Source organism: Nicotiana sylvestris, chromosome 6 (genome assembly GCF_000393655.2).
Source record: "Nicotiana sylvestris chromosome 6, ASM39365v2, whole genome shotgun sequence".
Classification (NCBI taxonomy): Eukaryota; Viridiplantae; Streptophyta; class Magnoliopsida; order Solanales; family Solanaceae; genus Nicotiana; species Nicotiana sylvestris.
Window position 1 is genome coordinate 191,971,111 of NC_091062.1, and position 12,105 is coordinate 191,983,215.

General features: G+C 34.5%; 2 protein-coding genes across 2 annotated transcripts; both read left to right on the forward strand.

Moving 5' to 3' along the window:
- The first annotated feature begins 270 nt into the window (after positions 1-270).
- Positions 271-4,532, forward strand: LOC104244410 (trans-cinnamate 4-monooxygenase C4H2). Its single transcript, XM_009799820.2, has 3 exons — positions 271-1,117; positions 2,728-2,861; positions 3,731-4,532. The coding sequence occupies exons 1-3, from the start codon at positions 333-335 to the stop codon at positions 4,327-4,329; spliced, it is 1,518 nt and encodes a 505-aa protein (XP_009798122.1). The 5' UTR covers positions 271-332; the 3' UTR covers positions 4,330-4,532.
- Positions 4,533-8,979: 4,447 nt separating this feature from the next.
- LOC104244409 (scarecrow-like protein 30) lies at positions 8,980-11,338 on the forward strand. Its single transcript, XM_009799819.2, has one exon. It carries the CDS (start codon positions 9,197-9,199, stop codon positions 11,303-11,305), a length of 2,109 nt encoding a protein of 702 aa, XP_009798121.1. The 5' UTR covers positions 8,980-9,196; the 3' UTR covers positions 11,306-11,338.
- Positions 11,339-12,105: the final 767 nt, after the last annotated feature.

The window sequence follows — 12,105 nt, forward strand, 5'->3', positions numbered from 1 at the left end:
ACATTATAATATAATACAGTATGATACGATACATTATAAAACAACGTGTACCATCCGTCCAAACAAGCTGTAATAAAAAAAATGTGTCGGGATTTATTATTAGTCTGTGCTTCGAGTAAGTTCTTCACGAGCTCACCAAACCCCATCATCTCTATTTTTCTCCACCTAACCCCATCTACCATTTCAACTCGCCGTTAAACTTAACGCCGTTATCTCTCCACCTAACTCCACCTTCATTTCTTTCTTTTCCCTCTATAAATCCTCACACTTACCACTCAACCGTACCAAAACACCAATTTCTCCCCACCAAAAAATCATTTCTCTCGTCTAAAATGGATCTTCTCTTACTAGAGAAGACCTTAATTGGTCTTTTCTTTGCCATTTTAATCGCTTTAATTGTCTCTAAACTTCGTTCAAAGCGTTTTAAGCTTCCTCCAGGACCAATTCCAGTACCAGTTTTTGGTAATTGGCTTCAAGTTGGTGATGATTTAAACCACAGAAATCTTACTGATTATGCCAAAAAATTTGGCGATCTTTTCTTGTTAAGAATGGGTCAACGTAACTTAGTTGTTGTGTCATCTCCTGAATTAGCTAAAGAAGTTTTACACACACAAGGTGTTGAATTTGGTTCAAGAACAAGAAATGTTGTGTTTGATATTTTTACTGGAAAAGGTCAAGATATGGTTTTTACTGTATATGGTGAACATTGGAGAAAAATGAGGAGAATTATGACTGTACCATTTTTTACTAATAAAGTTGTGCAACAGTATAGAGGGGGGTGGGAGTTTGAGGTGGCAAGTGTAATTGAGGATGTGAAAAAAAATCCTGAATCTGCTACTAATGGGATTGTATTAAGGAGGAGATTACAATTAATGATGTATAATAATATGTTTAGGATTATGTTTGATAGGAGATTTGAGAGTGAAGATGATCCTTTGTTTGTTAAGCTTAAGGCTTTGAATGGTGAAAGGAGTAGATTGGCTCAAAGTTTTGAGTATAATTATGGTGATTTTATTCCAATTTTGAGGCCTTTTTTGAGAGGTTATTTGAAGATCTGTAAAGAAGTTAAGGAGAAGAGGCTGCAGCTTTTCAAAGATTACTTTGTTGATGAAAGAAAGTAAGTTCACTTTTTCTCCTTTTTGCTTAATTTGTCAATTTTACTCATTTTTACAATCTAAAGTTCTAATCTTTACATTCTCCTTGGAATAAATAGACACCAATCTAATTTCTTAAACTAAAAAGAATAACCCGAATAGCAGCTCACTCAATCGCTTAAACTAAAAATAGCCATCCGATGTATAATATATGAATAATTCATGCTTAATATGTGTATAATCGTGTATCATCAATGCATAATATATATATGTGGCTGGAAAAAGTAAATAATGAATATAGCTGGCTATTTGTGTAAAGATCCCAACTAAATATAGCCTGCGAATATACATATATATATATATATATATATATGTATGTATGTATAATTCATGCATAATATGTGTATAATTGTCTATATTTGATGTATTATCTATGTAGAGCGGCTAACAAAATTAAACAGTGAATCTGGCCTGCTGTTTGTGTAACAATCCCTTTATCATTTGGTTTTACACATCTGATGAAAAATGTCTGTTTGCTGCTAAAGATCTTTAGGATTTAGGGAATCACACACTTTCATTCTTGATTGTAGTGAAAATTCTTAATTGCTTTGAGTTCTGCTGCAGTTGGATTTCCAGAATAGTACTACCTCTGACTTTTTGTAGTTGTCCTTTAAAGTTTTGGAGGAAAATCATTCAATAGCATTAACTAAGAAGGGTATTTGACTGAATCTGGCATAAGGATGAATTTGGGAAAACTAATTAATGTCTTATGATTTTCTAAATCTAAAAGGTATTTTGGACCAAATTTGTTTGGTTAAATCAACAAAAAATAAAAAGGATTGGAGGGAGTAGTTCCTCTAGTCTAACTATTTTAGTCGTTTTGGCGAACTGAATTGCTTCTAATATTTGATGTTTTATAAAAAATAAGAATTCATCTATTACCTTTTTTCTTGATCTTTTCTTCTTGTTTTAATTAGCGAAGTGTTATTTAAGTGAGATTTTAAAGAAAAATAAACAGTAAGTTAGCCAAATATTCTTATGAATAATACTGTTAAATGTCTTTCTTAAAGCTTATACTAAATCTTGAAGTAAGGATGAATTTGGAAAAAAATTATTGTCTGTGGGCTTTCCTAAAGCGACAAGTTTTTTGAACCAAATGTGTTTGATTAAGCAACAAATAAAAAGGTTTGGAGGGAGTATTTCCTCTGTTCTAAATATGCGTCGTTCTGGCAAACTAAGTTTGTTTCAAATATTTTACGTTTTAGGAGAAGGAGATTCATTTATTACCTTTTTTTCCAAGATCTACCCGTACTATTTCAATTAGTGGAGTGTTAATTAAGTGAGATTTTTAAAGAGAGATAACGGTAGATTAACGAAATATTCTTATGATTAAGGCAATTAAAAGTCTTTTTAAAGGGTCTGCAAAAACTATGAATGACATATTATATAGAAGGGAGGTAGTAACTATTTAGATTCTCTTTACCATATGGTAAGAGAGAATTTCCCAACTCTGTGTGGTTGAGTACTAACTGAAGTGCTCAGAGGTACTATTAGGTAGCTATTGATTGTGGTTGAGTACTCATTGAAATGGATCTTGAGTTTTAGTTTGTAACATTTTTATTGCTTTGCTCAGGAAGCTTTCAAATACCAAGAGCTCGGACAGCAATGCCCTAAAATGTGCGATTGATCACATTCTTGAGGCTCAACAGAAGGGAGAGATCAATGAGGACAACGTTCTTTACATTGTTGAAAACATCAATGTTGCTGGTATGTTTCAAAAAAACCAATTTAAATTCACGGAATATAATATTTTCTAGTTTGGTTAGTATCATTTCTAGTATGTGCATCTCCTAGTTAAAAGGTTGAAAATAACTTTTAAGAGTACCTGGTTTATATGCTTATGAGTTCATTCCGAATGACAGCACTTAATTTTAATTGGATGTCACGTGATCTTTAACGATCCTCTAGTCATAATAAGTGTAATTTATAAGTGAATGTTTTTCCCTGTCCTAATATACTCTGTTTTTTCCCCTCAAAAGTAGGACTTGAGAACTTCCAAATGGGGTCTCAAGAACGTTTGTTTTGATAACCAAAATGGGCTTTCTAATGATTTATAGTTTGATAGCACATGCGATGGACCTGTTGAGGGTACTACCTACCAATTTTTTCATGGTGTTTAGGTAGAGCAGTATATGTAGGTGCACATAGTAAAGCACCTAACTTTCCATAAGTAATGGCTTATACCAACTCATGCTAATTATGATCATGATAAAGGAGTAATGTAGAAAAAGGTCCATATTATCCTTGTTTTGTGCAAAATAAGCAATTATGGTGACATCCAAGTAGAATAGCTAGTTGCTCACATTAACAGCATCAACAATAACAAACCCAGTATATTCACACAAGTTGAGTCTGGGGAGGGTAATGTGTATACAGACCTTATCCCTACCTTTAAAAAGGGAGAAAAACTGTTTCCGGTAGACCCTCGGCTCAATGTAGTTTCGTTGCATCGCCCTTTTGGTGCTTTAAACTTAAGAGTCTCTTATCCTACCTTTATATTGTAGTTTATGCTTGTTTCATAGGCTTCTTGGCAATTTGATGATTAAGCTAATATGCTTACCTAATATTATGAGCAGCAATTGAAACAACATTATGGTCAATTGAGTGGGGTATCGCCGAGCTAGTCAACCACCCTCACATCCAAAAGAAACTGCGCGACGAGATTGACACAGTTCTTGGACCAGGAGTGCAAGTGACTGAACCAGACACCCACAAGCTTCCATACCTTCAGGCTGTGATCAAGGAGGCACTTCGTCTCCGTATGGCAATTCCTCTATTAGTCCCACACATGAACCTTCACGACGCAAAGCTTGGCGGGTTTGATATTCCAGCAGAGAGCAAAATCTTGGTTAACGCTTGGTGGTTAGCTAACAACCCGGCTCATTGGAAGAAACCCGAAGAGTTCAGACCCGAGAGGTTCTTTGAAGAGGAGAAGCATGTTGAGGCCAATGGCAATGACTTCAGATATCTTCCGTTTGGCGTTGGTAGGAGGAGCTGCCCTGGAATTATACTTGCATTGCCAATTCTTGGCATCACTTTGGGACGTTTGGTTCAGAACTTTGAGCTGTTGCCTCCTCCAGGCCAGTCGAAGCTCGACACCACAGAGAAAGGTGGACAGTTCAGTCTCCACATTTTGAAGCATTCCACCATTGTGTTGAAACCAAGGTCTTTCTGAACTTTGTGATCTTATTAATTAAGGGGTTCTGAAGAAATTTGATAGTGTTGGATATTTTTATTTGATTAAAGACGTTGAAGTTTGACAGAGAACATTCTTCTTTTTATGTTATATATAGTCTTGTTGGACTAGTTTCATTGTAAAATCGACCCAACTGAAATATCTTTTTTAATGCACTATGGTAAATTTGGCTTTCTAATCAACCAACCTAAGAGTTCTACTTTTGATCCTTGTATATCAAAATGAAAATTAGACCGTAATAACCAAAATGAACTTGGATCTTCACATACTAACAAGGGAAAAAAAATCAAATAGCCTGATTTATAATTAGTAATTGAAAAATAGTCGCAATTTAAAAATTAATTGAAATTTAGTCACTTTTTATCTATTTGTAAATTTTGAACATAACATTCTTAGAAATTTAGAAAAAAATCTAGTATAATACGGTGAAGTTTGAACTTTTTACATATGAAATTTTGACATAATGAGTTGGAATTTTATAATGTACTCTAGTTCTAAAATAATATGTTGGAAGTTTACACCTACGAGTTCCAAACTCCAAATTTTTTGTGTTTTAGCAAAGGTAGTTTTGTCCAGATTTTCTCACCGCATAAAATAGTGGTTATTTTCCATGACTTTGTAAATGCTAGCTATTTTTTCGATTAGCCGTCCAAAAACAGGTTAGCCTGTGTTATTTCACCTACGGACATGAGATTAATTACAACTTTTTTGGGGACGAAAATAGACTTTTTCACTGAACTTCTGGACCACAAAATTTCTGATAAAAGCCTCAAATTGAGGAAAGTGTAGGGAGGAGGGGGGCACAGATTAGTAGATAGATATGGGTTTGTTCAAACTCTGTAATTTCAGCTCAAATTTTGTCTATGCATAAAAAAATCACTTAATTAGCACAAATATTTAGTGGCGTTTGGAAATAAGAATTGTAAAATTTCACAAATAAATAAATTTTTTTCAAGTGAAAATTGAAATTTTATGGCCAAACATCGATTTCGAAAAAAATAATTTTTTTTTAAAAAAGTGAAAAAATTCTTGGATCCAAACGGACTTAATCTCCAATCTAGTAAATCAAATGGGCAGCAGCAGCGATAAAATTCCAAACTGGACCTGATAAAATTTAAAGGGATTTTTACCTATCTATACCATATATCAAACCTTATTACCCTCAATGTTTAAGGTTTGTGTTTATTACATTTAAGCATACCAAATTACTATTTCTATACTATAATTCAAATTAGGGATATAATTAAGGGTTCATTTATATTAGGCATAATTATAGGACTGTATCTTCCCACTTTCTCTTTCCTTTCATCTCAACTGTTCACAACACACACACAACTCACGATGCTCCTATGCTTCCTCTCGTTGATCATCCCCAACTACCCACCACCGTCGAAGAATATCATATTTTCAGATTCACAAGAAAATTTTAAATTCTTTGATCCAACCGCTTGAATTCCCACTGGAAATAATAATGGCAAGAGAGTTCGAAATTCTTTGACCTTTTTTTTTTTTTTGGAAGAAGAAGAAGAAGAAGAAGAAGAAGAAGAAGAAGAAGAAGAAGAAGAAGACATATTTCCAGAATTTGTAGATATTTTGTAGTCAAATTGTAGTCAAATTAGAAAAATTGTAGATAAATTGTAGACTGTTTTTTGCAGAAGATTTTGTAGAAGCTTTAGTCGTTTTGGATTTGTGAAAACAGAAAATAATGCATCTACAATCAGAATACAAATAATCTACAATTTATCTACAAGATATCTACAAAATAGATACATTGAATTTTAATATCCAAATTCTCATTTCAATTGTAGCATAATTGGCATTTTCGACATAATTGTAGAAGATTTGTAGAAGTTTTAGTCTTCCCAATCTACAATTCATCTACAATTTATCTACAATATATCTACAATTCTACAATTTAACTACAATTTATCTACAATTTCTGGAAATACGTCTTCTTCTTCTTCTTCTTCTTCTTCTTCGAGTTTCAATCTAAAATTCAGTCAAAACCAAGTCTAATCTTCACCAAAACCCCTCAAAATTGAGATATAAACTCCTAAACATATTCTGAATTATTTACAACAACACCCAATCCAAACAAATAATGATTTTTGAAAACTCAAATTTGAATTCAAAGCTTTCAAGCTTTTTAATGGCTATCAATGGTGGAAAATATATGGAAGAACAGATGAAGATGAAGATGAAGAATAGAAATCTCCTTTCCGTTTGATTACTGGAGCTTCAGTAGCTTGCGTTTTTTGAGAATTGTAGTTGAGTGAGAGAAGAGAGATCTTTCCATTGAGGAAGGAGAGAATTACGCAGCAATTCGAATTTGATGTTGACAGAATCACACGCAGATCTGGTGCCTTCATTTTAGGGCTTTTTTATGGCAAAATCTACCTATTTTTGGATTGGTATATAATTTGTAGTAAAAGTGTGAACTACACGGGTAAATAACAAATTATGAACATTTTTGGTAATAAGATTTGATATATAGTATAGATAGGTAAAAATCCCAAATTTAAATTATGAATTCGGCCCGGGAAAAGTAGGCAGGTGAAGTAGGTTGAATCGGAGGGTCCGTGTTCGCAACGTCACAGCCTCATTTCACCTAATTCTCCATTTGACGTGGCCTCTGTAATAATATCTATCCGATTTGTCTTTATTTTCTTCTTGTCTTGTATTTAAACGACATGATAAAAATTTAACCTAGTTAGGTATATTATTGTGGTTGTTTTCGCTATCGTGAAAAAAGAGCACTTTATTCAAATATTAATTTTATTTCTTGTTTTTTTCCCGCTAAAATAGAATTTATTAGCTAAAAAGAGTTGAAGAATTACGGTTTGCTTCATTTGTGGGGGTGGGCATAATTAAAATTCTTGAATTTTCAGATTGGATATTGGTTTTGGTACTTCGGATTTTTGGATATCTAAATGACCGAAATTTTTATATTTTATATTTAGTCCATTATCCATATGTCAATAGTAATAAGTTCAATACTATACCCATTAGATATTATCTCATATATTCAATATTAATTACTAAGTTACTGTTAGAATACTTTCTATTCCGAGATGATTTTACTTCTATTTCATATCGATCGTATTAATGTTTATGTTTGTATTTTTTTTAAATAATAATTTCATTACTTGAATACTGTATGATTGCGGCAAGAATAATGAACTTTTCAGGTAATTTAACATGAGTACTTCATTTGGATCTTCATAAAAGTAGAAACATCTCAATTTATACGATCAAAACTGAAAATTCATAATATCCAAACCGATTAATCCGAAATAAAACTTAAAAAATCCGATTCAATCCTAACTTATTTGAATTAAATTTGGATTATCATTTTTTCAATTCGAAAATCGAAAATCTCATATCCAATTCGAAATGTCTGAACGCCCACTCTAGTCATATGGTTGCCCAAGCAAATGGGACGTATTATGTGCTTTGCTCCAACAAAGCTCACAAATTTATTTGTGGGGTTTATAACATTATAGAGTCACAAAAGTGAGTAAACTTGTGTTATACTTTACTAAACTTTTTATTTTACTTTTCTATTCCGAAAATATTATTTACTAATAATTTGATTCTTGGGTCTTTTTACTGTTCCTATATCATGTAGTAAAGTCTAATCAACTTTAATCCCTTTAGTCATTTGCTTTTGGTTGCTATTTACTTTGGGTTTCTCATATCTTTTTGTTAAACAATCTGACCCCTCTACCTCCAAAAATTAAAGAAAATGGCGACCACGGACTGAACTGCATAGTTCGCGAGGGTTCAATCGAATACTCTTCCAAATTAACTCATAAGAAAACTTGTTTGATATGTTAGAGTTGAAGGGATTGGAGTTTGACCTATTATTTAACATTTCATCTCAGCTCAAGTAACCATTGAACGGAATAATGACTCCGCCCTTTATTGAATCACTGCATTTAGACCTGCCCAACATCAACCAAATACGACCGTTTGACACCTTGATCTTGACCGCCAGCCGAAATAGGAATGGCAGATGTCAGGTGTTATTTTAATTAGTGGCGAAACTAGAAATTTTTCCTAGGGTGTTCAAATTTTAAAAAAATAAAAAGAACTTCCGATAAAGAGTGTTCAATATGTATTATATACTTCTAAAATATAACAATATTTTACCTATGTATATAATGTAAATGATCACCCTTATAATCATATGACTTCGCCATTAATCTTAACCCGCACATTTTAACCCGTCCCGCCTCGCACCAGAACCACCCCATTGCCATCCCTAGCTGCAAGTTAATTAGTTGCATGTTACAGCCGACAAATGGTGCAGCATTGTAGAATGTTTGCATTCGGATTTAGATAACATTAGCTGTTTTCAAAATAGTGACAGTGTCACATGTTGAGGAACCAGATCGAGTGCCAAAAATTATTGACCTCGAGATTTACAATATTTTGCCCACCGACCCTACTTCCCAGCCCTTTTTGTCCCCTCAAATATAATGTATATCACCAAAACTATATATATATCATTATCCCATCTCTTCTATTATTCTATAAATAGTATTTTACTATAGTCGGTTTCTCTATCACTTTCTGTCATTTCCTTCTCATTTCCACTCCTGTTAATTTTCTGTGTTTCCAAAATTTCTCAGTTTTCTAAGATACTCCCCAGCTAGCTTGTGTACATATAGACAATAGCTTAAGTTGTAGTTTTTCTTCATTCTGATCTAGATCTCTCTACCATTTCCCATGTCTAACTCCAACTTTGTACGTTTTCGTCCATTTCATGTTTATATCTATCTTCGCTCTCGATCGATCTAATTCATTCTCCCATATTAGCTCATAAAAAAGGGTCTTTTCTATAATGAATACTAATACCTATTTTCCATCCGTTGATCATAGATCAACAGATGGACTTGAATGTTGTCATCGTTTCGCTATGGCCAGTACTAATCTTGGCAATGAATTTAGCAGTACTGATATTCATGATGTTGTGTTCTTTTCATCGAGTAACGGAACATCATCTAATAATGACGAGGTTGTTGTTGAGGGTGGTGGTGGTGGTGGTGGTTGTGATCAAACAGTAGTCGAAAGCGACTACTTTGATGGAGTGTTTAAGTATATACAACAGATGCTTCTAGAAGAAGAAGATGATTTAGAAAGTAGACCTTGCATGTTTCAAGATTGTATTGCTCTTCAGGCTGCTGAGAAATCTTTTTATGATGCCCTCACTGACAACAACAACGACGATCCAACAATCGTCGAGCACTGTTCTAGTACTGATTTTCCAGTTAATCATGGTTTTATTAGTACTACTCATTGTCTGCAAGACGACAACTTCAATCACTTTCTTGATCAGTCCGACTTGATTTCTGATTTCGATTGTTCAAATACTGGAATACGTGGAAACACTCCTTTGAACAATAATTGTCAAGTTGTTGCTGCTGCTAATGATGATCATAGGAATATTTATTATGGTGTAAACTCCACAAATACGAACAATCAAGGGGGAACATCAAAGTCAGAGGGGAAAAAGAAGCACAATCGAGAGGACTGTGGCGAATCATCAAATGGTCCTAACAGCAAGCAGTTTGCGAGTAATGGTGCAGAGGAAACAGAAGAGAAAACTCATGAGGAGTACTACGATAAGGCAGTTCTTTGTCCAGATATGAATCCTGCCTTTTACGTCGAGGATTCGTGTGATGACGGATCAAGATCATCATCAGAAAATGCAGCATGGGACAAGCAAAAAAGCCGTCATATAAAGCAGTCTAAAAGAGGAAGGCCGCGTGGAACCAAAAAGGGTGTAAAGACTAATGAAGTAGTAGACCTTACCAGTCTCCTAACACGATGCGCGGAAGCAGCAGCTAGCTATAACAGCAAAACTTTTGTAGAGGTTCTTAGCAAAATCAGGCAACACTCGTCTCCCTTTGGTGATCCTACTGCTAGATTGGCCTATTGTTTTGCCAATGCCCTCGAAGCTCGGTTTGCTGGTGGTGGTGGTGTAGACACAATTACTACTCCAAAAAAATCAATATTATCAGCTGCAGATTTCTTAAAAGCATATCAGGTATACATCACAGCTTGTCCATTCAAGAGAATGTCAAACATATTTGCTAACAAGTCTATCGCGAAATTAACAAGTGAAGCTCCAAAGGTTCACATAATAGATTTCGGGATACTATATGGATTTCAATGGCCTTGTATAATACATGGAATCTCCCTTAGGCCAGGTGGACCACCAAAGCTTAAGATCACAGGAATTGATTTCCCTCAACCAGGTTTTCGACCAGCTGAAAGAGTCGAGGAGACAGGACGTCGATTGGAGAATTATTGCAAGAGATTCGGTGTTCCATTTGAATATAAAGCAATAGCAAAGAAATGGGATGATATTAAACTAGAACATCTGAATATTGAGCAAGATGAAACTGTGGTTGTCAATTGTTTGTACAGGCTAAAGAATGTACCCGATGAAACAGTACTAACTAATGGCAACAACAACCCGAGAAATGCTGTTCTGAGATTGATCAAGGAAATAAATCCACATTGGTTCGTTCATGGGATCGTGAACGCTATGTACAATGCATCTTTCTTCACTACAAGATTTCGAGAGGCTTTATTTCATTTCTCGTCTCAGTTTGACATGTTCGAAGCTACAATGACACGAGAAGATGAAGGTAGGATGATATTCGAGCAGGAAGTATTCGGAAGAGATATAATGAACGTTATAGCCTGTGAAGGGACGGAGAGAGTTGAGAGGCCGGAGAGTTACAAGCAATGGTCAGTGAGGAATCAGATAGCGGGGTTCAGGCAACTTCCGTTGAATCAAGACATTGTCAAGGAAGTCAAGGCCAAGGTGAGAATGTTTTATCACAGGGATTTTCTAGTGGATGAAGATAGTAACTGGATGTTGCAAGGTTGGAAAGGAAGAATCATGTATGCACTATCTGTTTGGCAGCCTATACATAAATAAATGCCTCCCGCTATGCGCGGGGTCTGTGGGGAAGGGCTATGCATAAATAAAGCTGTTAATTTACTGCAGTTTATGATATATACTATGTAGCTAAATTTAAGAGTAACAGGCAAATCTTGGAATCATCAATCTTGTATGAACATGAATGAGTGAGAATCAGTCAACATCAGGAAATTCTGCTGGCTATATATTACCATACTTTAGCAAGATTTTAGCTTTTCCTCTTAATATAAGAAAGGAATATAATTTGTATGGCGGGTCATTGCCATTGCCCTATGAGCGTACTAACAATGAGAACCAATCGGAATCTTTACACAAATATCCAGCCCGTTTCATCGTTCATTTCGGGATTGTTATACAAATTTAATGTTTCTTTTTATAGCCGGTCTAAATATATTATACACTTTATACATGATTATACACATATTATATATAGATCATATGGGAAAAATTCAAAAATAACTAGATTTTATAAGTGGTTATTCCAAAATAGCCACAGTTTCAAAAGTAATCGAAATTTAGCCATTTTTCATGTAAAGATAGATCTGAACGAAAACACTTTTCAAAATTCGGAAAAGTACTCCAGCATAATATACTGGAATTCCAGTATATTATACTGGAACTCCAGTCTAATATACTGGAGTTCTAGTATAATATATCGGTCTAGCATAATATACTGGAGTTTGGAGCACCGGTTCTCCAGTCTCCAGTATATTACCGGTCCAGCATAATATGCTGGAAGTTCATATACAGGTGCACCGAACTCCAGTATATTATGCTGGACCGGTCTCTCTTGCAAA

What these genes read in the sequence shown, in the direction of transcription:
- LOC104244410 (XM_009799820.2), top strand. Translation starts at nt 333, where the DNA reads ATGGATCTTCTCTTACTAGAGAAGACCTTAATTGGTCTTTTCTTTGCC. An exon ending in TACTTTGTTGATGAAAGAAA is followed by an intron (nt 1,118 to 2,727) that starts GTAAGTTCACTT and finishes TGCTTTGCTCAG; the next exon opens with GAAGCTTTCAAATACCAAGA. An exon ending in TGAAAACATCAATGTTGCTG is followed by an intron (nt 2,862 to 3,730) that starts GTATGTTTCAAA and finishes TATTATGAGCAG; the next exon opens with CAATTGAAACAACATTATGG.
- LOC104244409 (XM_009799819.2), top strand. Translation starts at nt 9,197, where the DNA reads ATGAATACTAATACCTATTTTCCATCCGTTGATCATAGATCAACAGAT.